This window comes from Antechinus flavipes, chromosome 3, assembly GCF_016432865.1.
Source record: "Antechinus flavipes isolate AdamAnt ecotype Samford, QLD, Australia chromosome 3, AdamAnt_v2, whole genome shotgun sequence".
Lineage (NCBI taxonomy): Eukaryota > Metazoa > Chordata > Mammalia > Dasyuromorphia > Dasyuridae > Antechinus > Antechinus flavipes.
In genome coordinates, this window is record NC_067400.1 from 115,471,876 (window position 1) to 115,499,272 (window position 27,397).

Sequence of the window (27,397 nt, forward strand, 5' to 3'; positions counted from 1 at the left end):
AAGAACAGAAAGAATGGAGAACTAGTCTCAGTGTCAAGAAGGCAAGGCATAAGCCACTCTTTAAGAACAACACAAATTGATGAATTTATACTGATCTTTCTGGACAGAGGGAGTTTTCTTATTAGGAGTTCCCCATATTAATCAATCAGCAAGTATTTATTAGATTTTAGTATATTCCAGGCACTGTGCTAAGCATGAAGAGGTGAGGAAGATGTGAATTTCAAGCTTGCAGGATGGCCAGTGAAAGAGAACAAAGTCAGGAGGTGGAGAGTCATGGGTAATGACCAACATGAAGAACAGTGTACTAGAAGAGTTCATAGAGGAAGTTAAAGTGTAAGAAGACTGGAAAGTTAAGAAGAGTCTCCAGACCCAAGAGAGAGAGATAGAGACAGAGAGGAGAAGAGAGAAAGGAAAAACTGAAAAAGAGAGAGAGAGAGAGAGAGAGAGAGAGAGAGAGAGAGAGAGAGAGAGAGAGAGAGAAGAGAGAGAGAGAGAGAGAGAGAAAGAGAGAGACAGAGACAGAGAGGTATATATAGGTATATTTGTATGTGTATATACATACATACATACATATATATATACTCAAAGATGCCTACAATTAATAGAATAGCCATTCCCTTTTACTGTGTGCTTGGGCCCTATTTTCTTCTTGGTCTGAGAATCATCAAATGTCCCTTCTCCTTCAGATTCCCTCATTGTGGAGACTATTGGTGCACAACCATTGATATGGTTTGGTAGAATTTTGGGATTCAGGAAAGATAAGTTCAAATATCGGTTCTCCCATTTAATATAGCATGGCCTTCCATACATCATTTTCCAAACTGTAGAATTAGATGAACTCTCCAGAGTTACTAATATTTCTTAACTGCCAAATTCAATGGACTTTTAAAAAAATCTATATATTTCTTAATGTGTTTGTAGCATTTGATGTCAATCACTTTTTTCTGGATATTCTTTCCTCTCTGGATTTTCCTCTCAAACATATATAACATTGTTATATTCTCTTTTGCTTGATTACTATGTATATCATAGCATCACTATAGATGTGCCCCAACATTCTATACTGGACCTCTGTACTTCTCTTCATATGTTCTCTTGCTTGTTGACCTCATCAGCTCTCATGGGTTAATAAACATACAATACAGATCACTCTTACATCTTTAAATCCAGCCCTAATCTCTTTGCTGAACTCTGCATGACATTTCAAACTAAAAACACATGCAACAAAACTCATTAACTTTCCCTAAATTGTTTCCCTAAAACTTTTTCTACTTCTCTTCAGAATTTCCCTATTTCTATCAAGAGTATCATTTATCCAGGTTCATAACCTTACTAGAAACTTAGCCTCCTCATATTGCTTCACCCCAAATATCCAACCAGTTGTCTAATCCTGCCGTTTTCCATAGTCTCTTGTATGTGTTTTCTTCCCTGTCTTGATATAGTCCTAACTGCTTCTTACCTCTAACCCCTTCCCCCCCTCATTACACACACACACACACACACACACACACACACACACACTCAGTGGTATGGGCCAAGACTCAGGAAGACCTGAATTCAAAAAAAAAAAATCCATTGTCAATTCATTACCTCCCACAGAAACATTAGTATCCTCCTGTTGCCAAGTATTCTTTCCTTAGAAATTACTTTGTATATTCTCCAGAATTTTATATTCAATTCTGAATATAAATCTATGATCTCCCCCTACATAGAAAGTAAGTTGAATAATAAATAATAGTTTGCAAGCAGTTATCTTTCTGTCATACTCATTTAAGACTCACTGGTTGATGCTTTCAGTTTACAACCTTTGTATTCACTGTTGCATATTGAATAGATAATTAGCCTCTGCTGATGTGTGGGAATTGTAAAATGGTGAGTTCTTCTCTAATTTCTATTATTTTTCCATATTACTTTTCCTAGAGAATAATAGCAATCTTCCTACTTAATTTTGTCCCATATGAATTATCTTTTAAGATGTCAACTGTTCAGAAAATAAGCAAAATAATTATAATCCCTTCAAAATATACTCTATATTTATTACATATGCATTTATTAAGCACCTACTATGTGCTAGGCAGTATGCTAGCTTTTGGAGATACAAATCAAAAATTAAAGTCTGTCCCTAACCAAAAGCCTTCAGTCTACTGAAGTAGTAAACAAAATAATATATAAAATATTGGGAGGCAGAAAAAAGGAAAAATTGGGGAGTTAAAATATGTTTCCTTGTGGAAGTGATGCTTGATTGACAAGGAACAAGTTAGTAATTTTTAGATCTTTTGCATTTGGGATATTTATTAATATTCAGATCTTATTCTGATATTATTTTATGTATTTTTCCCTCTAGTACCATAACTTGGATAGCTTAGTGATGTTTGGTTTTTTTTACCCATAACAGCTGAACTTGTCTGCCATTACTGGTTTTTTTTTTAAACTATCTATACTAGTTTATGAATTCAGGAAGGTATTTAGCACAACTTGAGGTAATTCATTAGTATATATGTGGCCACACTCATATACTGAAACAACTTCATATGAACTGTCAAAGAGTGTAATTTAGTGTATTATACATTCAACACATGGGATTTAATGGAACCCTAATGACCTAAACATGTTTAATTATTGTCCTTGATTTTTAATTCGTTAGAGAAATCTGTATGTACATGTTTAACTTATATCAGATCACTTACTTTCTTGGGGAAGGGGAAGGTAAGAAGAAGAAAAATTGAAACACAAAATGTAATAGAAATGAATGTTGAAAATTATCTTTATGTGTATGTGTAAAAATAAAATGCCATTGGGTGGGAAAAAAAAAAGATTAAAAAAAAAAAGAATGAAATCTATGGTTGTAGTAGTAGCTATTGTTTTTAATCTTGGCAGATAACTTTTGCTACACTTTGAAATATAGAAAACAGAGGAATCCAATAATCAAGTCTGTTCCATGAAAAGTCTCATGTCTTGCCTGTTTATCAATGCATTTCAATGGTGTTAAGTACCATACTGGACTCCATGTGATCAAAGAATTTGATTAGAATAGAAACAGTTCCCTCATGGTACTTAGCAGTAGTGAAGGCAGATGTACAATAATGATAAAAATTATATTTTACTGTTATTTTAAAAGCAATTTGGCTCCAGTTTTTTTTTTTTTTTTTTAAGGACAAAATGACTCCTAAAGGTTTATGTAGTTACTGTGGAATTTTTTAATTTCAATAATGATAAGAAATGCATTTTTCTCTACATAGTACCAAAGGCACGTTTGTCATTTGTACTAACTGATAAGTGTAAAGATGAAAGATCAGAGGAACTGTTTCTTGTTTGTACAACTACAATCCATGATTTCCCAAAGTGAACTCCTCAAACAGGTAAATAAAAATATTGGGATTTTTTAAAACAACTTTTCTTACCTGTGTCCTAATGCATTAGTCTGAATATAAAAGAAAACCATTTATCTTAATAGTTATTTTTTAAAATGACAATTGCTTATAGTCAGGAATTTATCAGTAGAATACTTACATGTAATAAAATTGTGATATGATATTCTATTAGTAAAGTTTCATTAAACTGGTCATTAATAAAATATTTATTAGGACCCTTTTTTCACCTAATGTCCTTATTTTTGTTAATTTTTAAAAGCAGCAAAAATAGTTTCTTTAAGAGTTTAAAAACAGATAGTGTGCATTCCTCCCTAAAGTTTAATCACCACTTAGGTAGAGCTGTAAGCAATTACTTTAAAAAAGCATCTCCATACAGAATATATTGCATATAATTAATTCAATGAACTATCAAGGCTATAAAGATTAAATAAGAAGGAGAAAATATCATTAAAAACCTCAGCCATGGTCTAAAAGTTAACTAAGCAAAGTGATCCAGTGAACAGGCCTAATTAAAATGCCTGATACAAACAAAGCTCGGACTAAAAGCACTAAAAACAATTGAACACTTATTTTATTAATCTAATGAATCATGTATCATATCATTACAGTTTTGTATATATCATTAATTTCATTCCTTTCACTTAAGCCTTTTATTGGGATTACTTCAGTTATTAGTTGGTCTAATGTATTGGTTACCTCTAAATCTCGCTCTACAATCTCTTCTTATCTTGTTGCATAAACCCTTGCGTGTTATTCAAATTGCTTCATTTATTATGATAGCTTCCCCATGTAAATTGTGCTGACTGCTCGCCCTTGCACAGTCCTCATTAGACTAATGAAAACCTTCAAACGAAAAAACTAAACAACCTGCCAAATAAAGGTCTGAGGTTATTATGAAAATTACAACTCTGGGAGCTGGAAGAAGCTCTGTTCATTAATTCATGCTCAGCAAATTGCTAACTAATTTAGTTGCACTCCTCTGCATTAATGGATTATTTTATAAAAATGTTTTCCACAGCCCAAGACCTTTGGTGCATGCTTTTGAGAGGCTTGAATTCTAATCAACCTTAACAGTAAATTAGGAATGTAATATCTAAATAATAATTGGGATGGCATATGGAGGAAAATAGTGTTTAAAATCCCATGAAAGGTACTTTTGGTTTTCAGCTTCATCTGTCAATTTCACAGTAGTTAAAACAATTGTACTTGTTTAATATTCTGCAACTGTAGCATAAGACACTAGTGACAATGGTAATCTAAAAATTAAAAGTTTAATATGTAGGATATTCTGAAAGAGTTGGTTTGATATGCAGATCCTATCTGTATAAAAGTCTGGGCATAGTTTCCCAAATGAAAAAGGACTGAATAAGAGTTAAAGAAAAAGTTGAAGATTAAACATTAAGTTATCCAGAAATAATGGAAGAGATTTTTTTTAAATGAGAATTGAAGCCAAAGTAGTATACAAGTAATTTTGGTCTTATTAAAATAAAAATGAGACATTAATCAGATTTTAGTTTTTGATGCCATGCATCAAATAATCTCCTCCAAATACTTTCCAGTAACTTGCTAGACTTGCCTATGATTGGTTATCTTATAGCTTGCAGTGAACAAGTGTGAGGTTTGGTACTAAATCATTCCATCAAATTGATGAGGAATTAGAATGACTGCAAGCACAGGAGACAAGGGAGCTATTACTATACTTCTTAACCTCTAACATGGTTTTGCAAATAAGAACACTGCATTCTTTAGGCAAGAGGAAGAATCTGAATCTGTGTATTTGCATGTATGTATATGCAAGTATGAAACCATTGAGGTATGAACAGAGAGTGTTAAAATATAGTAAGAGCACATTAAACTCACTATTTTTCTCTTTTGATTTTATCCAATTAGTAACCAAATATTTCAGTATGCCTTTTGTGAAAATAGTTATTTTCTTCTCATTGATGTAATATTAGGTAAAGGCTCAAAATTAAATATTTATGTTTTACTCTTGTTAATTATTATTATTAGATTAAAGGTGAACAAAGATCACTATGTATCAAATTTTAGTTCTTGGGGTTTATCTACAAGAACTCACAGGTAAAAAAAGGAACTTCATCTTGCAGTCCTATTAAGTAGAATGGTCTCTACCTTAGTCAAGAGAGCAAAATAACAAATGTTATTGAATCTAGACACAATATTAGAATATAAAGTCAAAATTTTTAAAACAAACATTTCCATTTTAATGTAAATACTCAATTCAGCATGTAAACTTTTAGAAATAAATGGATTTCTTTTATGTAAGTCACTCATTTCAGAACACGTATAATTTGAACTCTATATTAGCTGGGAAAGAGGTTAAAATGTATCCAATAGTAGATTTTTTTTTTTTTTTATCAGTAAAGGAGTCTCCAAAAAGTAAGAGATTGCAAAGCTATAGGCCTTTCCGGAGGAAAGTTAGAAATAAAGAAGATGAAGAGGAAGAATCAATCTAGCTTTACAGCCTTTACATGAGGAAAAAAAAATCCATATTTCATCTGAGCGTATCTACACCAATAACTCTAAGGGTACATTTTTATTTATAATGAACACAAGCCTGAAGCACTTTAGACTTAAAGCTATCAATAATTATTACCAAACAGGAATATGATTCAAAATTCTAAAAAGTCTGCAAAAGGCTGAAAAATATAGCAAAATGCTAATGGCTTTGAATAGAATAGAACAAGGAAACTGATGGATCATCTGAGGTCTGTTTGTGTGTATATGTGTGTGTGTTGGGGGGAGGTGTATAACTCCTTAGTAAGAAAGTCAATTCTACCTCTATTTTTTTTTTTTTTAAATAAAGATCAGGCCTTTCTTTCTTTTGTTAAGATCAATGTTAAATATAAACACTAGAAAGATAGAAAACTACAGGTAAGGTGGGAAATAAAATTCTTCAATTGAATATAGTCTATCATCATGCAGGGAAAAAAAAAAAGTATCAAGAGTTTTTCTGAAACCTGGATGTTAAATAACTTGGCATGGAGATACGTCATTGACTTTTGTTTTGCTTGTTTACTTGTGTTTTTTTTTTTTTTTCACCCAGACATTGTTTTCATTAGGTCAACAAATTTTTAACCATCCTTTATTATCACAATGTGACCATTACTAGTTTGTCCCTCCCCCTCCAAGGTTTCAACATAACAGTGACAATGTTGTTTTTATAAGGAAAAATATATGTTTGTATCTTCTTCATTACAATGATGTGATGTCATAGTTTGAAAAACCTTCTATTTTCCCCATTGCTGCTACTACAAAACAAAGACAAAAAGCAAGCAAGCTACTCTGCATATTTGTGTGTGAATGTATAATATAGATGTAGAGTACCTTGTTTTTTCTATTTTTCTTTCTTTGTGTGTATATAATTTTGTGAAGTCGAAAGACTTGTGCTATCATATATATATATATATACACACACACACATATGTGTATACACACACACACACACACACACACGCAAAATGTATTTCTAATAGGCTCATTTATGGAGTAGTTGGAAGCATATTTTTAATGGTCATAAATGGCAAATTTCTGAATATTTTACAAAGACATTCAATAATTTTATATATATACATACACATACATATGTGTATGTATGTATTATGTGTGTATATGTAAAATTATGTGCACGTGCAAATATGTATACATATATACACATATGTACATATTATATATTTACACAGTATACATGCATAAACAACTTATTGGCAATCAATTAATAATTGCACAATAGGAAATGTCAATTAGGATTAAATTGTGGCAGCTCAATTTCAGCTTTAACTTAACCTGGGATTTTGATATCGTGGTTCTGGAGAAACTATAGCAATCTTACAATCAAATAAAATGATGAAATATAAATTATGCCCAAAAAATAAAAAGATATGTAGTACAGGTGTTAGAATGCTAGGCGTGGAGTCACAAAGATTCAACTTCTGGAGTTCAAATGTGGCCTGAGACACAAGTTGCGTGATCCTGGACAAATCATTTAACTCTGCCTCAGTTTCTCATATGTAAAATGAGCTGGTAAAAGATGCAGCAAAACATTCAAATATCTCTGCCAAGAAAACCTTAAATGGGGACACATAAAATATTTCCAAATATTTAAGAAAACTAGTTGAAGGCTTTGTCAATTTATAAATTCACCATCTATTGCCATTAAGAATATGCTTCCAAATTTACAATGTCAAGCTACTTTCAAGTACAAAAATCTCAGCATAGGTATCTGGGGAATATGATATTGAACAGAGGAAAAGGAAGCAAAAAACAAACAAACAAATAAAGTCACTGCTATGTGCTTCCAGATGATTCCTATCTTAAGCCACATTACTAAGCCTGCTATACCCTATAACAGGGGTATCAAATAAAAAGCCACGAGCTATGTATGGCGCTAACCAGAATAAAATATAATCAGGAAATATTTTTTAAAATAAATAGAAATACAATAAATAAATAGTCATGTCCAACTTTTTGTGTCCCCATTTAAGGTTTTCTTGGCAGAGATATTTAAATATTTTGCTACATCCTTTACCAGCTCATTTTACATATGAGAAACTGAGGCAGAGTTAAATGATTTGTCCAGGATCACGCAACTTGTGTCTCAGGCCACATTTGAACTCCAGAAGTTGAACCTTTGTGACTCCACACCTAGCATTCTAACACCTGTACCACATATCTGCTACACAAAAAAGAAAAAAAAAATCCTAAAAAAAGTAAGGAAGGAAGGAAAAAAGGAAGAGAGAGAGAAAGACACAGAGAGAGAGAAAAGAAAGAAAGACACAGAGAGAAAAAAAGAGAGACAGAGAGATGGAAGGAGGGAGGGAAAGAAGGAGAGAGGGAAAAGGGGAGAAAGAAAGAAAGGAAGGAAAAAGAAAAGAAAGAGGAAACAGAGGAAAGACAGCAACATGGATTAGAAAATCCTATCATCTCAATAAGTAACATGGTCAAGACTGTGTTCTCAACTGGAGATTTTCCATCTAATCTTTCACATAAGGAGGTTTTGGAGAATTAAATGACTTGTATAAGAATAAAAAGAACATCTAGAGATTATGACACTCCCAAGTAAAAGAAATTATTGATTATTAATTTCATTCACCTTAATAACAGAGATCTGGGTGGAACAATGCACCATAACTACTGGACTTGTAGGAAGGATGAATTGATTTCAAATTCTTCATCAACCATTTATTAGCTGGAAGAACATAAGCAACCTCTCTGTCAGCCTCAATTTTTTTTGTCTGTAAAATGGGGATAAATATTTCACCTGTCTCACGAAGTTGTTAAATCAAATGAGGCAACTTATCTAAAATACTTTGTAAACTTATTTGATACTATAATTCTTGTTATGGAAAATATAGTTTCAGCAATCAGGAGAAAACTATTTCTGTTTGGTTTTATTCACTTATTATGTAAACAAAATTAATATGTAACTTATAAGTATAATAATAAATTAACTTAGGAAGTAAAAATAAAATTTATCTGGGGCTAATACAAGTTGAGAACAAAAATAACAGAATTTGTTTAAAGCAAACAAAAAACTGAGCAAGAAATCAGTTATGAGTCATCAAAAGTATAAAACAACTTTAGAGACAGCATAGGACCTAAATATAAATAATATGTGTCAAGAAATATAGAAATGATAGGACTTATTAAGGAAAAATAATTTCCTAGCAGCATGTGCTTACAGTCCCTAGTAGTAGCATAGCTGCAGCTAACAACAACAATAACAACAACAACAACAACAACAACAAAAAAAAAAAAATGGCAAGACTCTTAAAAAGTTCTCCAGCTCTTTGCCTAAAGGAGGGGTGAACAAGTTCAAGTTGGAAATTGAGCAGATCAAAAATCCTATGTTGGTCACTTGTGGTGTGAGGTCTGAGAAGAGCCAGTGCAAATATGAACTTTTAAATGTCTTTAAATGAATGAATGAGTGAGTGAATGATTGGATGGATGAAAACTTTAGCTACAAATGAATATTTCGAGTGTTAAATGAAGTTGATCCTGTTAAATTCATTCTTTTTTCTCTTGGGTCAGATTACAATATTATATGATGGCTACTTCATGGAGTAACTTTTTTTTATACTTATATTTCTATTACACTTTAATTAAATTCTCTGGAGACTCAAAACCCTGGAGAAGCTTTTTATCTTAAAAATGAAGGAGATTCTAAGTTTATTAACCAGTTAGTATTTTAGAATTCTAATGGTGGTAATTAAAGTCTTTCAAAAGATGAAGTAATTTAAATATGATTCAGAACAAAATCAAGCTAATATATAAAATTAGGAAAAAATTCTGAAGCTTAAAATTCAGATGGTTACAATTTTGTACAACACTGATTTAGTGAATGAAAATGGCTTTTCATTTCTTAAGAATTATTGACTTTTGAATGATTTCTGATGGCAAACAGACAAATGCAAATGTATAGTTCAATTCCAAAAATGGTATATATACAAAAACAATTTATGCATATATCTGAAAGGAAGTCATTTGTTTTCATACAAATATGTTTAATTAGAAACTTACTAGGAGTGGGACTTCTAGGAACCAAGATGACAGAGTAAGCGCAAATCATGGTAATTCTCCCATGTTCATCTCTAAAACAATCATAAATTAGCTCCTCAAAACAAATCCTAGAACAGCAGAACCAGTAAAAAGGTGAAACAATCCTGAAGCCCAAGAAATCTGGAAGAGTGGCAGAAAGCTCAGTCCAGAACAGGAAGCTTTCTAGAAAGACAACAGCAAATCCCATCTCAGCAAGGCAGTGGGAAATTCTGAGCCCCAGAGCAGTGGAGCAAGCACACATCAACACCAGAATCCCACCCCCCACATGCCTTAGCATAGTCAGGGGATAAACAGACTCCAGCTCTGAGAACCTCCATGTGCTTCAGTGAAGTCCCTGGCAAACAGGAAACCTCCAGGTGCCAGACTATTTTGTGCTTCAGTGTATCCCTGGAAAATGCAGAAACATCCTACTGGCCTCAGACAACCCCAAACATCAGTATTAGGACTCCAGCTCAGTACCAGGTAAGCTGCCAGACCCTTGCAGCCTACAGAAGTGCCAGTAACCCCATACAAACCTAACACCCTCAGCACAGCACCACACATAAGGGTTCCCCTTGGGCCTCAGGGTACCATAAATGCAGTACCAGATAAATAACTAGAGCCTGAAGACCCTGGCACAAGAAGTTTGAGACAGTTTTCTTCCACACACCCCCAAAGTAGAAATCAAGTTTAAAAGAAAAGAAAAATAAGGGGAAAAAATCTGATAACAGAAAACTATTATGGTAACAGTGTAAATCAAGACACAAACTCAGAAGAGTACAACAATGCCAAAACATTTTTGGGCAAAATCTCAAATAAAAATGGGAAGTGGTCTCAAGTTCAGAAAGAACTCATTGAAGAGCTGAAAAAGGACCTTTAAAATCATATAATAGAGATAGAAGAAAAATTGGAGAAAATCAGTGATACAAGGAAATTATTGGGGAGGTGGGGGAGAGACAATAGCTTGCAGAAAGAAAACATTTGTTTAAAAATGGTCAGATGGAAAAGGAGACACAAAAATCCACCGAGGACAAAACAATTGCTTGAAAGTATAATTGGCCAAATAGAAAAGAAAGTACAAAAACTAAATTCCTCAAAAGTTAGACTAGGGCAAGTGGAAGTTAATGACTCTGTGAGACATGAAAAATCAATCAAATAGAAAACAATACAAATTGAAGAAAATTTGAGTAACTTATGGGAAAAACAACTGGATTCAAAAGAAATAAGGTCAAAATTATTGGACTAGCTGAAAGCCATAATTTAAAAAGGACCTGGACAGCATCTTTCAGTAAATTTTCAAGGAAAATAGACATTGAAAGAGTCCTCTTATCATCTTATGAAAGAAATCCAAAATAAAAACTTCAAGGAATATTTTATCCAAATTGTATCATTATCAAGTAAAGGAAAAATACTGCAAGGAACCAGAAAGAAAAATTCTAATATTAGGGAGTCATAAGTAAGATTACACAGGACTTAATAGCTTCAACGTTAAAAATTCATGAAACATGATATTCCAAAAAGAAGCTAGGATGACAACAAAAAATCAATTACCCAGTGGAATTAAACATAATATATTAAGGGAAAAAAATAATCATTCAGTAATAGAAGGATTTCAAGTTTTCATATGGAAATCAGAATTAAACCAAAAATTTGATCTCCAATGTCAAGACCCAAGAGAAGCATAAACAGGTTAAAAAAAAAAAAAAGGAAAAGAAAACATAAGATATTCAATGGAGCTTAATAATTTACATCCCTACATGGTTAAATGATACTTGTAATTCTTTGAAATTTCATTGCTAATAGTTCAAACAGAAAGAATATACATAGAAAGTATGGGCATAAAGTGAATTTGAGTGAATGATATGAAAATAAATATAGTATGAAAAATAAGAGCACACAATGGCAGAAGGATGGGAGAGGTAGAAAGAAGCAAATTATTTCATATGAAGAGATATGAAAGATTTAACTACAGTAGAGGGGGAAATGGGAAGGTAGACCAAAGGGCATTGATTGAACCTTAATCCTCATCAATATTGGCTCAAAGAAAGAATAATATACACAATCAATGAATATAGAAATCTATTTCACCAGATAGGGAAGAAAAGAGAGAATTAAGTAAAAGGGTGAAGGTGGGGGTGTACTAACAGAAAGTAGAGCAGATGAGAGGAAGTGGTAAACAGAAGCAAAACATTGGTGAGGAAGGAAAGGATAGATGAAAAGAGAGAGGACAAACAGGAGGAAAAATCCTACAAGAAACAAACTTGAAGCAAAGAAAAAACATAAAGACTAAAGGTAAAGGACTGAAACAAATGCTATTATACTTCAGCTGAAATAAAACAAACAAACAAGCAAACAAAACAGGGGTAGCAATCCTGATCTCTGAAAAAGTAAAAGTAAAAAAAAGAGATAAGGAGGAAAACTATATCTTGTTGAAAGTACCACAGACAAAGAAGCAATATCTATACTAAACACATATAGCATTCAGAGTAATCAGTAAAACAAAGCATTAAAGGACAAGTTAAATAATTAAAATACATTATGAAATGCAAAACAGGTGATTTTGATTATATTGAAATAAAAAGCTTTTGTGCAAAGAAAATCAATATAACCAAGATGGGAGAGAAAGCAAAAACTTGGGAAACAATCTTTACAGCAATATTTACATTTTTCATATAAATAGAAAACTGAGTCAAATTTATAAGAATTTTAGTTCTTCCCTAATTGATGAATGGTCAAATGATATAAACAGTCACTTTTGCTTAGAGAAATGCAAATTAAGACAACACAGATATCACCTCACATATTCCAAATTGGCTAATATGACATCCCCCCAATTAAAGGAAAATGATAGGATAATTGGGACACTAATGTAAAGTTGGCAGAGTTGTGAACTGATCCAATCATTCTGAAGAGCAATTTAAAACTATGCTCAAAGGGCAACCAAAACTCTTCAAATTCTTTGATCCAGAAATACCATTACTCAGTTTATATCTCAAAGAGATCATAAAAAGGGGGAATGACCTACATGAGCAAAAATATATTTATAGCAGTTCTTTTTGCAGTGGTAAAATACTAGAAATTGGGGAGAAAATGGGGAACAACTAAATGAACTGTGTAGTATATGAAAGTAATGGAATATTATTGTGCAATAAGAAATGATGAACAGGCAAATTTCAGAAAAGCATGGACTCTTGCAAAGTGAAATGAACAGAACCAGGAAAACATTTCAGATAATAGCAGCAATATTGTGTGAGTATCAACTATGAATGAATCAACTCTTCTCAGTAACACAACAATCCAAGTTGTGGAAGGAAAATTCTATTCATATCTAGTTAAAGAACTGATGTATTCTGTCTGAATGAGGTTGAAACATCATTTTTACATTTACTTTATCCTTTCTGGTATTTTATTTTACTTTTCTTTTTTTCTGTTTCTTTCACAACTGTGATTAATATGAAAATAAGTTTTATATTATAGTACATGTATAACATACCAAATTGCCAACCATTTTCAGAAAAGAGGAGGAAATAGAGGGGGTAGAAAAACTTGAAACTCAAAATCTTGCAAATATGAATGCTAAGAATTGTTTTGACATATAATAAGAAAAGGAAAAATACTGTTTTTAAAAGTTACTAAGCTAATATAAAGATATATGATAAATGCCACAAAAGGAAGGGATTTTATTTTCATTTAAGTGTATTTTAGATATATTATGAAGTTGCATCATTAATACAAAGAACCAAAATGTAGAAAGTATTAGTTGGAGAAAGAAAGGAGAAGAAAGATCACTGATTTGAAAAATTGCTTTGTTGAGACTGAAATTTTTAATAATCATCTTAATTTCATAATCATTTTATTTCTTAAAATCTATCATATTATCAACTTCTCAAGAGCAGGAATGGTGTCATTTAGATTTCCATATTCTTCTTTCCTTATAATGTGATATGTACATAATATTTATGGATTTAGAGATGGAAGGAATCTTCAAGTTCCAATCCTATATTTTGCGTTATTGAAACTGAGGCCTAAGATTAATGCAGGCAATAAATGGCAAAGTCAGCCTATGAATACAGGTCCTGTGACTACAAATTAAAGGGCACAAGCTAGTTTGGATCTCTCATGACCATAAAATATACACTATTAAAAACAAGTGTATCTTATGCCTACTATATTAAAGTAACAAGTCATCATATAACCTTGCCTTTGTGTCCTTCCTAAATAGGGCAGAACTATGTTCAGTTTGGTTCAATAGATTAATGGGAAGAGCCCACAGAACTATTTGAGTTTTATGGAGAGCAATATTGACAATTCAGCAAAACTGAATAAATACTTGAACGCCAAAATCATTTAAAAACTCTTTCGATCATTTCTTTTAGTAAGAGGATCAGCAAAGGGCTATCTAAATGACAGGCAAAAGGTTTGATCAAAGCAAAGGAATACCTTAGATCTTGGCTGATGGCAGAATTGATGAGTTGGAATAAACTTTGTCTTTTCTACTTTCCTCCTATTTTAATTGGTCTTAAAAGTTGATCAGGCAAAATTATTTTTTCTGTCACTGCTTGATGCAGATTTGTCAGACAGAACTACTCCCAAGGAGGAAGTAGAATAATTTAGGGTTATGTAGGGGAGTGAGAATAGGTTAAAAAAAAAAAAAAAAAGCTAGTGTCTGATGAATGCATAGTTTCCATCACTATGCATCCCGCCCCCTTATGATAGTATCTTATGTATATATTCAATTTGACTTATTTCTGGCAATTTTTGAGTTATTTTTTGTCCTAAATTAGGAACTTGTTTACTTTCCAATATAAAGGAATATACCTCCAGTGATTGCTTGAGGTTAGATAACAATGGACCACTTAGTCTACACTCTTGGGAAAGCTGGACACCTCCTGATTAAGTATCATTAGGTGGTGCATAATGTGCCAGGCCTGGAGTCAAGAAGATTCATCTTTTTGAATTCAAGTTTGGCCTCAGAAACTTTCTAGTTGGATGACTTCAGGCAAGTCATTTAACCCTGTTTGCATCAGATTACTCATGTGTAAAATGATCTGGAAAAGAAAATGGCAAACCATTCTCTAAATCTGCCAAGAAAACCCCCAATGAGTTCACAAAGACTGAGATAAAACAGGTAGTCTTATTTAGGCAATGAACAATGAAGACGTAGAGTAAAGTATAGTATCATTTATGACTCAAAAATAATATAGAACAGTCAATTAGCCAGAAGGAGAGGAAATTGACGGACAAACTATTTCCTAGCTATGCTTGTGATGCCGAGAGAAAGAAGGAAATGCACTTATTATATTGATAACTACTATGGGGAAATTATGGCAACATGGTCAAAGGTCATATAAGGCTAAGGAGGGATAAAAGTTTGGAATTTATACCCTTAGAGGGAGTAGCTATTTTTCATATTTAATATTACTTCTCTAAAACTATTTTTCAAAGAATTAATTTATTCAAAATCTTTTACAACTAGTACTCATCCTTTAACCACTTTAATACAAAATTGTAATAAGTATTTACAGTCTTTTGAAAGAATCAGTTTATTTTTTACTTCAGCAATAGATAATTCTACCTTTGAACTAGCTGATTAATAATATCAAGTAAAATTATAAAGCTTGCCAAAGATGTTTGCCTCTGACATGGAAGATGTGTAGTGCAGAATCAGTGTGGACCTTTCAGGGATCCTCAAATTATGGCCCGCTGGCCAGATGCAACAGCTGAGGACATTTATCCCCCCACCCAGGGCTATGAAGTTTCTTTATTTAAAGGCCCACAAAACAAAGTTTTTGTTTTTACTATGTCCGACCCTCCAACAGTCTGAGGGACAGTGGACTGGCCCCCTAATTAAAAAGTTTGAGGACCCCTGTAGATGTGAACTTGTTTTTTAAAAGACATTTAGGTAACTATTTAAATTTCAGTGTAATTGATTTCCTTTGCATTTATATGCATTTTATTTAATGTATTTTTTTTTTTTAAACGACATTGTGTTATGAATGGGCCCATTAGATTCACTTGACAAAGTGGTCAGTGATAGAGAGAAAAAAAGGTTGTGTACTTCTGGTTTAGATAATCCTGTTTGCTGAGGCAATTTTACTGAATTTATTGAACTCTAGAACAACATTGTAGACCATCTCAAATAAGATCTGGAATTACACAAAAGTTGACTTCAGTAATTGTAAAGTTAAAAAGGGGGGGGAGGAGGTGAGTGGGAATGGAATGAAGAATTCCTATTTTCCATATTATAATAAAAATATAAGTAATCCATTTATCAGTATTGATTTCTTGGGCATATACCAAAGTGAACAAATAACAAATCACTGAATAGAAAGGAGAGAAAATCCTAGATATAATTTGGGAAATTATATAGTATTTTGAATGATCCCAAGCTTCTCTCTGAAACAAAAGCAGTTTACCTTTCTGAAGATGCTATATGGTTTGGTATTATAAATGAGAATGACAATATTCGCTTTCAAAGAATTTATGACTTTTTAAGAAAAATGATGCATATGTGTAATGTTATGATAAAAATAAAACATTCTAAATTCATGAGAATTATGACAAGTAAAATGAAATTTCTGAGGAGAGATATATTTCTTCAGAAAGGAAGGTCTTTGAGGAACATTGAGAAATTCACCCCTAAATTGTCCTATCTTTTGAAACAATTATCTTTTACCTTTTATCTTATGTTATTTGTTGAAAGCTGTCATGAATTAAACAATTGTGACTGAGGATTATGAGAATAGTATATTACTATTACCTTTTTCAATGTGTATCCTTTTAGATTCATGGCCAAGATCATGGCCAGCCAGATCCCCCTCTTTTGGACCAGGTAACACATTTGGTGACAAACCCATCAGCATCTGGTTCATGGAGAGCCCATTTTGATGAACAGCTGCTGATATAAAACAAAACATATATACACATATACACAGTGATACTTTTAATAATATAGAGTGTTCCATTTATGTTAACTTTTTTTGTAAAAAGGAAACCCTATTTATTGTCACAAGTAAAAGCATACTGCTCAAGATGGAATTTGGAAATGGAAGTTTGAAACAAAATATCATTAATAAATGCTGAATTTCAGGAAAGTAAAAGGAACTCTTTATAATTTTAAAACTAAAAAATCCAGGCATAATTTTTCTATCATAATTAAAAATAAATAATATATTATTTTCATTATTTAATTTTGGACACAAACATATATAACTTTCATCTTGAAATATATCTTTGCTGTTGTTTAGTCATTTCAATCATGTCCAGTTTTTTGTGCCCCTATTTGTAAATTTTTTTGGCAAAGATACTGGAATGATTTGCCATTTCCTTCTTCAGTTCACTTTACAAATGAGGAAATTGAGATAAAAAAGATTAAGTGGCTTGCCCAGCTCATGAACTCAAATCTTCCTGACTTTGGGCCCAGTATTCTATCTACCATGCTACCTGGCTACTCTCAAAAATATAGGGGTATATATGTGTGTCTATCACACCCACACACACACACACACACACACACATATGTATGAATAGGTATATCTATCTATATATTTACATAGATTGTATATATACATATATAATGTGTCTATATGTATGATACATATACACTGTATATATTATATATTGTATATATTGCATATCTGTGTTTATAAATATGCTATCAATCTGTGTAGACATCTACCTGTTCATTTGGCTATCAGCAGGGGTATAATGATAAATAATTTACAACCCCCCCTCCCTCAGAAAAGGAAAAAAAAAACTATGCAGAACATATTTTTAAGTATAATCTGCATTACTGACATTATCACCATTATTTTCTTAAGTTTAGACAACTAATAAAATAATAAATCAAATCTTGATTTGTAGTGTTTATTGATTTCTAATACATAATTCATCACATTGAAAATTCAAGATGGCACCAACTGGTTCTAGGATTCCATTTTCTGTGTATATGTACTGAAATTCAATTGACATGAGTTTATATAATCTTTTTTTTGTTTGTTTGGTAAGGAATCATCTTTCTCTTAAGAAAATATTTTTTCTCACATGAAAAACAATTTATGAAAATAACTGTGTTAGTAGAAAGAGCTATGAATTTGGAGTCAAGGAATCTGCTTTGAATCCTGACTCTTTCTGTGTTTGACTTAGGACAAATCACTTAAACTTTTCTTGAACTCTGTTTCCAAATTCATAAAAAAGGTATAAGAAAATGAACCTCTGAGGTTCCTTTCCAGTTCAAAACCCATGATCCAACAAGTCTGTATTAACTAATAATAATATTCTCTGTCTAAATAAAGTGCATTTGTTAGTGTTTTGAACTAATCAGTCATTTTGTTTAAGGGGAAAAAAATAAGTAATCATAGTCAGGGATTAAGTGTGAAAATAAGTAGCACTCCTTGATAAGGAGAACTATATTCACTATTTGTTTTAAAATTTACACTTTTCAGCTACTTCATCCAAGTTTTACATCTTGGGAGTTATTTCTAGGACACCAAATGAATTGTCATTTTTCTATCAGTGAGTTTCTGGAGACTGGTATGGGCACACATTAGTATAATCTAAGATTGATTCCATATTACAGAATTAAAGTAATATTTTAAAATGTAACACTATTTTGATAGAATGAATCTTAAAAATGTATATCTAATTTTAACTTTAATCAATAAATTGCAAACTCTCCAGTTTACTTACTAAAGCTCTTTAATGACTAACAAAAAGTAAAATTTATTATTTCGAATTTTACTCCTTCCATTTCCCAAATCTGTTCCTCTTTTTAAGAATTTAATGAAGAATTTGAAGTGGCCAAAATCATTGGCTGTAAGCTAGTTGAAGAATCAAAATAATGGAATGTACTATATTATCTTGGATAGTCAAATACTGAATAATTGAGAGCTGCATTCACTTCAGAAACTAATCTAAAAGGTTACTTTCCATTCCAAGCTCTGTTTCATAGCTCAAAGCTTTATGTGTGGTATCACAGAGTGGGAGTTTATATCAAAAACTGTTAATGTAGCATCATACCTTAGGATATTGCAAACTGGGAAACATAATGTTGAGAGATGGCTCTTGCTACAGAGCTTCAGAACATGATACATCTGAGATCTATTTGGAATGAGGGCATTTTGATTAGAAAAGCCAGCTGAACCTAATAAAGTTTAAAATGGTGACAAGGAAAAGTAGGTGACCTACGGATTCTATCAGAAGAACTCTCAGTCCGTGCAGGGGAGCTAGATACGCTGCTGCTTCGGTGAGATGATGGATGACTGCCAGGTCTTCGACCCTCTTCAAGGGAGGGAGCAGGAGAAGGACTGTCTGGAACACGTTCCTATATCCCCACAGGAAGAAAAATAATAATAATAATAAGTTAAATACAATGACTCTCTTTTATACTGAATGCTGCTTTTTTTTTCCTAATATAGTAGAAACATAATGTTAGAGTAAAGAAAAGGATTATTTTCATTTATATTCAGCTACATTAAAAACATCCCCACTTATCTTGAGTTTTTCTCAGGATAGAAACAATGAACCCACAAAAGCCGCACAAAGGAGGGAGAGCAGAGAAGAATAGTCAGATAACATACATCCGGAAAAGTTGCATAGGTATACACTACTATAGAAATGGCAAAAGTTAGATATAGCTTACATCTCCCTATTTGGAGAAAATGGAGCCCTAATAAGAGGACCAAAACATATATATAAAAATGTAAGCCATTAGGCCACAATGTATGAATAGATCAAAGTGGGCTCTAGTATTAAAGAATTCTCTTTTTTAAATAAGTCTATGAATGGAGCTATTATAATCTGCTGTGTCAATGAGTATCTGAAGACTATCTAGCACATAGATTATTAATGTAATAAACCAAAATAATGCCAGAAGAATTATTAACATTTATTCCATCACTGATTTGCTATCTAGGCATCAGAAAGCCACAATTTTAGGAACCTACAAAGTCTACAAAAATAATGTACACATATTTTTCATAGAATTTCAGTGTGGGAAGGAACTTCAGTAAATAACCCAATCTAATTTATCAAGAAAAAGAATCCCCATCAGCAGGTTTCACAGACATACATACAACTTTGAAAATTATATATCAAATGCATTATATATTTTGAAAGAGAAAATAAGCTTTATACAATGGAGGTCAACAACAATATAAACAAATTTTATATGCAATGTTCTTCTGTTGTACTAAGTATATATTATTTAAAGTTTGTGAAGTTCAGAATAAAAACAAAATAATAATAATAAAATAAAAAGAATAAAGAACTTCTACTCAGAGAAAAAAACAACTTTTGCTTAATGACCTCCAATGGATAGGACCCACTGCTTTCTAAAGAATGCCATTCTACTTTTGGATCATTCTAATTTCTAGGAAAATTTTCTTTATATCAAACCTAATTTTGCTTCTTTGAAACTTCTGTCCATTATTCTTAGCTCTAATCTCTGGGGCCAAACAGGACATGTCTAATTATGGTAGCTCTTCAAATACTCCAAGACAGCTCTCTTGTCCTCCATGAGAATTCTACTGTCCATGCAGGCTAAAAATAGCTAGTTGCATTAAACCAATCTTTTGTCTAGTTCATTCTACTCTCATTCTAATTTTAAGGATAGCATTAAAAAAAAAACAACACTTTTAATTTTGTTTATTTAAAAGGAGTATAAATATTACAAAGCTTATATGTGAACTAGAAGGGAAAATATCTCCAGAGAATGAGAAAAAACAAGTGAATTGAGAGAAGAGAAAATTGAGAGAAGGGAAAATTATGTTAGTGGAGGCTACACATTTTATAGAATTAAAACTTGTATTCCAGAATCAATGTGGTCTATAATACTTTTTGCTATTTATCTTGTTTACCATAAGTGATTTTGTATTTGAAAAAAATAATAAAACATTCTAATTCTTTCCCATTTTTATTCTTAATATTTCCATCATGAGCTCCTTATGCCTTCCACAATAGACTAGATCCTGCAAATACCTAGCAAAGAAGAATTACTCAACTCTTCAATTCTATAAGCTGAAATAAACATTACTGTAATCAAGTTAATAAGTAGAATGAAAATAATATTCCGTACTTGGAGTAAAGATGGAAATGCTATCCAAGAAGTCCCTCCTTTGTAAAAGTGAGGAACTTAGGAAACACTCCTCTTTATGAAAGAACCCTTTACTTTCAAATTAATAAAAAAGAAGAAAATTTTATTTTTTTGAATTTTTATGAATTATGACTTGTGAAAGTGCAATTTTAATATGGTCTGTAAAATTAAATGAAAACTTACATAAAAATTAGGGTAGACATACAATCAGACTTTAGCACAAAACAATTAATGGCCAAATTGTTTCTGAAATACATATGGATAAATACACAAATAAAAATCAAAACTGTTACACAGAAATTATTAATAAAAATGTAACTGATATTTTTAAAAATCAAACGTAAAATCAACTAGTAGTTCAAATTAATCACTTTGTATCTTGGTAAGGATAAGCAATATATCTATTGGGTGACAGTTGAAGGTAACTTCTTTCCTATCTATCCCAAACTCATCTGTCTTTTAAGAGTTTACCTTAGCATCATAGAATCTGAGTTCAAATTGCAACTCAAGCCCATGCTGCCTTTGTGACAATGGGCAAATTGTTTAATTTCTTGTGGTCTCAGGGTTCTTATCTGTAAGATAAGGATTCAAATTAGACTGCCCCTGAAATCTCATCTGGTTCCAGAACCTGTTTGAGCAATTTCAAGTGCAGATCTTTATTTTTGTTGTTGTTGTTTTGTTTTGTTTTGTTTTTCTAGCAGTGGGCCTGGATTAAGATAACTAGACATATACTCAAGCGCTCTTCTCTAATAAATATCAAAAAACAAGAAACATTTGTCATGTAACCAGAGTTTATACGCTAAACACCTTTAGGTATATTAGATAATATAAAAGTTCCCTACTCTCTAAAAGCACTCTAAGTACTTATCTCTAATAAGATAGAGTTTATTGTCTAATACCTCTTTGAACCTAAGTTCCCTCATCAACAAAATGTGTATAATTTATTATATGGTGATCACACGGTAATCAAGAAAAGTGTCTTAAAAATGCTATAGCTTAAAATCATAGACTCTTAGAAATGGAAAAATCCAAAGATTTATCTAGGTAAAGAGGCATTTAATTCTCTTCTCTAAAATTTCTATTAAGTGGTCATCTGATCTTTGCTCAAAAATCTCTAAAAATATGATTTCACATCCTTTTTTTCATCCAAACTAAAAATCTTTTTTCCTCCAAATTAAAAGTCCTTAGGTACTTCCATTGTTGGTTATTGGCATTGGAGGCAATGTGTTTACAATCAAAAAGATACTAAAACTGGATAACATTTAATTAGGTTCTTGCCTGTCACTAGATTTGTGACTCTGCCTACATCACTTAACCTCTCTGAGTTGTAAAAGGAGAACAAAAATTATAAAAACTGTTGTGATCCATAAAGTTGTGTGGAAGGAGCTTTGTAGACTTAAAATGACTCATCATAGGTCAAATAGAAAGTATGTAGTAGAGATAGGATTTGAACTCAGATATTCTTAGTTTCAAGACCAACTTTATTCACTAAAATACACATCATAAGATAGCACTAATTTTTTTTTTTTTGGCTGTACCCTAAAGTTACTTGTCAGCATCAACACTACTTTGTATAATTTTAATAAATGGTTCTTTAATAATTAGGGAGAGAGTTTCTCAAGAAAGTAAGTAACAGGACTTGCAACTCACATTGACTAAGCTGTCTGTGTCTAAAAGAAGCTAGAGAATTTAATAGGCAGAGGTGAGGAAAAAAATGAATTGAATATGTGGTTGACCACCAGTGCAAATGGACAAAAGTGGGAAATCAAATATCGTATGCAGGAAAGGAAGCTCTGATTGCTACTAAAGGCTTTAGAAAATGAAATTGCCTACCTCAGAATATAGTGTGAACCTCCTTACTAGAGGTATTCAAGCAGAGAATAGAGAATCACTTAGGTACCTGTATTATAAACAGTTTGGCTAGATTAGATAAACTTGGAGGATTCTCAAAAGTCTTACTTTTTACTCTCTAATATGTACTCTTAGATACAGTGAGTGTCCTTGCTCTTCCACAAACTAGACTCTCCATCTTTTAGTTCCTGACATTTTTTCTAGCTGTCCCTGATATCTGGAATATCTTCTCCCCTTATTTCCACTTATTGTGTTCCCTGATTTTCCTTCAAGTACCATCTAAAATTCCACCTTCTACATGAAACCTTTTTCAATTCCACTTAATTCTAATGTCTTTCCTTTCAATTCAATCCCATTCAAATGAACATTTATTAAGTGTCTGTTATATGGCCTCCGTTGTCCTTTTCTCTGGTAATTATTTCCTGCTAATCCTGTATATAACATTAGTACATATTTGTTTGTTTGTTATCTTCCTCATTAGATTGTGAGCTCCTTGAGAAGAGACAATATCTTTTGACTCTTTTTGTATCCCCAGTGTTTTTAGCACAGGGTCAACAATAAATATGTATTGACTCGTTGATTGACTAATCCAAAGCATTTATTTTTATATCCCTGCTACATTAATTGATTAGAAAGTAATCCCTAAGAAAAATGACCCCCCCAATCAAAAATTTCTCATAATGGATAAAATTAAGGGACAACTTAAATATCATAAATAAAGGGTTAGTCAAGGGAAGATATTATTTATATGTGTTGGTTTCTTATTTAACTATTTTATTTAAATCTGTCCTGAATAGCATGTTAAAAATAGATATATTCTCATTTAGTTTTCCAAACCAAATAAATCAAGCATGCTAGGCTTCTAACATTCTGAAGTTCATTAGTGTACAATGCAACCAAATGACCCAAAATAATAAGAAACAACTAGTGTATAAATTAAGAAAGTAGAAAAATAACAAATATGACCCTCAAAATGTACTTCAACTTATGATGATTGAAAAAAAAATAAAAGAATGGGAATTGCCTGTTTTTAAACAAAAGATTTGGCATTATCTCACCATTACTCTGAAGCATAGATTCAAACTTAGTAGCCACTGCCAAGAGTGTTTACAGCCACTAAAGAATCTCCCCATGTGTGTACAGTGAAAAAGGCTATTGACAAAATTAACATCATATATTCTTGAGCAAACAGACTATAACTGTCAAGATAATAGGGACTTGTATTAAGGTCATTATATAAAGCACATATTGCCCTTTCAATCTTAATCTCTTTCTCTCTCTCTCTCTCTCTCTCTCTCTCTCTCTCTCTCTCTCTCTCTCTCTCTCTCTCTCTTTCTCTCTCTCTCTCTCTCTCTCTCTCTCTCTCTCTCTCTCACACACACACACACACACACACACACACACACACACACATACAATGTGCATGTGTGAAATCCTTTCCAAAGTGAGGCTAAATTGATCTGAGAAGCCACATGGTTTACAAATAGGAAAAGGCCTCAGAGTCTGGAAGATCTGAGTTCAAGTCCCTAAACAAGTCTTTTAATCTATCAGTGACCTTCACAGTTCTCTAAATAAAGCTATAAATGAGATTTAAGAAGTTTATTTGCCTTGGTAGATGAAAGTGCTCACTATGAACCCAATTAACACAGATTTAAAAAAAAAAAACTATAATAAAACTAAAGTCCATTCTATAAGAATTTACTTCAAATAATTTTATCTTTTGAAGGATATCTTTGGTATGCCTATCTAAATTAATGCAAAGAAAAACTATAGTTCAGGAATAGGTAGCTAAATATGTGTTTTATTACATTTTAAAAGTACTAATGTGTTTTCTTTGAATATTCTAAATAATCAAACCACAAGGGAGTTGAAATTATAAATTTAACTTATAATGACTTTTTCTTTTCATTTAACATACAGAGTAGTAAGTGAAAATTTGTACACATACATTACACACACACATATGTGTATAAAATGTTCTTATCCTTGTCAAAATTATAATGGCATATTTGCAATGTCTGAGTTATTAAAAAAGTTATTTATGATTGCAGGGTATAGCTTTGTGGGAAGAATTTTACAACTCTTCCTTTTCCTTCACTTAATTATTACTAATATTGTTTTAAGAATTTTTTTTAAGTATCAATAATTATATATATAAGAAACCTCTGTGGCTCTTCCTATGTTTAGTTCAACAAAGGGAATGTGCATTCTTGAAACAAATCAATTTCCTTTAAAGTCTTTCATTGCAAGTCCGGATTTCCTGTCATAATACATTTTGCAATGGTGCTAATGGAAGGCATGGAAATTTGATGTTACTTCGGAAGTATTTAACTCTTCACATTCAGCCTAATCTTTCTTGGGCTACCCCCAGTGGCAATGGTTATGCTGCTAAAAATCCATTAGCTGATTTAAAAAAAAAATTTTTTTTCCACATAAATTTATAAGATGTCTGGCAACTCAATAAATATATTCAAACCAGAACTCACCTTTTCTATTTTCTACATTTTTAATGATCACATAGAAGAAATAAGAAAATACACTCAGATAAGAATTAGAAGTATAATGGATATTTTAATACTTAAATTTTAAAAAAAATTGTTTGGTTTTGCAAGTTGCAATACTCCTAAGGATTATACCATTTAATGTAGCTTTAGGCTTATTTTAATTTTGATTATATTATTTGTTCAGAGATAAAGAATACAAGTAAAAAAATTTAAACCAAGTGTTTTAAACATATGCAAATTGATACGAACTTAAGGGTGTTAGTATTCAACAGAAACTGTCTATAAATTGGAAAACAGCATATTTAGTCATTTAACTTTATGTATAATTTCAATCTTTAGAACATGATGCATTGTTCTTTGAAGAATTTCATTATAGTGAAATCCAGCAAGCAAGTAAAATTTGAATACATTGTTGTACAATAAATTAATTTATTTCAACAGCTTAATTCTTTTATAATATTTATATGCTTGCCATTACAGAATATAGTATAAGATGTAGAATAATGGAGACCACAAAGGACTGTTTCGAAGAGAACATCATAATTATTAATGAAACAAAACATAACAAGTTTTATCTTAACATAATAAGAAAAAGCAGGATGTTGTCTATGAAGGAAACTATAAAACTGGAATTATCAGTTCATATGCACAATAGCCTTTAACCCAAAAAATTAATTTAAGAAGAACACAGGCAAAAGAATACTTAATTTAGTATTTCAAAATATTTCTCTACAATCTTGCATGATAAATCCATCAAAACACAATTTCTGGCAATTCTCCATCTTTAACAAAACTAGTCAACAAATGAAATTCAAGATGAAAACCCTCTCATTAAAAAGAGGTCAAACAAAACTAATGATCCTGGAAGAGTATTTATTTTTACTCCAAGCAGTCATTTAGCAAGCCGTTCTTAAGCATCATGTATGATGTGGTCACTGGACATATAATTAGAAAAGTAAATCAGTTCCTATCCTCAAAGAACTCAAATAATACTGAAAAAATACAATATTTTCAAGTCAGTTAAAGTCAAAGGGTAGAGAGATTCAATGTTTTTCAAGAGGAACAGCAAAGAAATGAGTGATACTGTATCAGAGTACATGGAGGAGAATGAGATATAAGAAAGCTATAAGACTAAGATAACCTATGAATCACTTTGAACTTTGATCCTAGGAGTAACAGGGAGATAATGAAGTTCATAAATATATCATAATCTCAAAATAAATTTGTCAAAATGCTCATAATTTCTGTAGCTTTTTTTTAAAAGGCCTTTAAAAAGTGACATTAGCAATTGTATTCTTTTTCAATTGTTTATACTTGTTCTCATTAATAGAGATTTAAAATAAATGAAATATTAGTGAAAAAAAAATCATACAATTAGTTGGCCTAATTTTAAGTTTTCATATAATTGTTTTGATATAATAGTGAACTGATAAAATAGGAAGCTAATTTATTCACATTTTTGGAAGTGGTGAATTTGAAGAATTTTTAATTTGGAGGACATTATATATGATGTAGTAGGCTCTATAGAAATTTCTTCCTACAGTCTGGGTCTCTGAATCATGATCATTAAATGATAGGAAAAAAGGCAAAGTTACTGTAAGTTACAAGTATAATCCTCAAACCTACAAAGCAGTCCTGCATTCTATATGAAGAAAAGGAAGAGCACAGCAGCAGAAGAAATTATTGGAATTAGGGAGATGAGTGTGTTTTATACAGACAGCATAATGTAAGTGAATTTCTTTTTAAATTTAAAATCCTTTAATTTTTCAAATTTCTTAATTTTTAAAAAATTTCTTAAACTTTAAAATTTTAAGACAAAATATTTTTTACTTTTTTTTTTAACATTTTTGGTTTTTACATAATTTGGGCACTGTTCCTTATGACAATGTTTTTAATTAAACGAAAGAAAGAAGTGGGAAAATCAATGAAATTGATAAATATATCAAAATAAATGCAATATTCCAAACATTGAATCTCTATCCCTACAAAAGAGTCAGGTGTAAGTGCCTAGACTCATTTCTTTT

The 27,397-nt window shown here is 31.6% G+C and overlaps 1 protein-coding gene across 3 annotated transcripts in view; it reads right to left on the reverse strand.

Annotated features, from left to right (window-relative positions):
• DACH1 (dachshund family transcription factor 1) overlaps positions 1-27,397 on the reverse strand; it is a 481,861-nt gene that overhangs the window by 112,221 nt on the left and 342,243 nt on the right. For 2 of the 3 annotated variants that reach the window (XM_051983908.1, XM_051983909.1), the window contains 2 exons: positions 19,113-19,248; positions 16,687-16,821 (listed from right to left, as the gene is read on the reverse strand). In XM_051983908.1, the coding sequence (XP_051839868.1) occupies positions 16,687-16,821; positions 19,113-19,248 (271 nt within the window). Of the gene's footprint in view, positions 1-16,686; positions 16,825-19,112; positions 19,249-27,397 lie in introns of all 3 variants that reach the window. The other variant, XM_051983907.1, reaches the window with a different exon arrangement.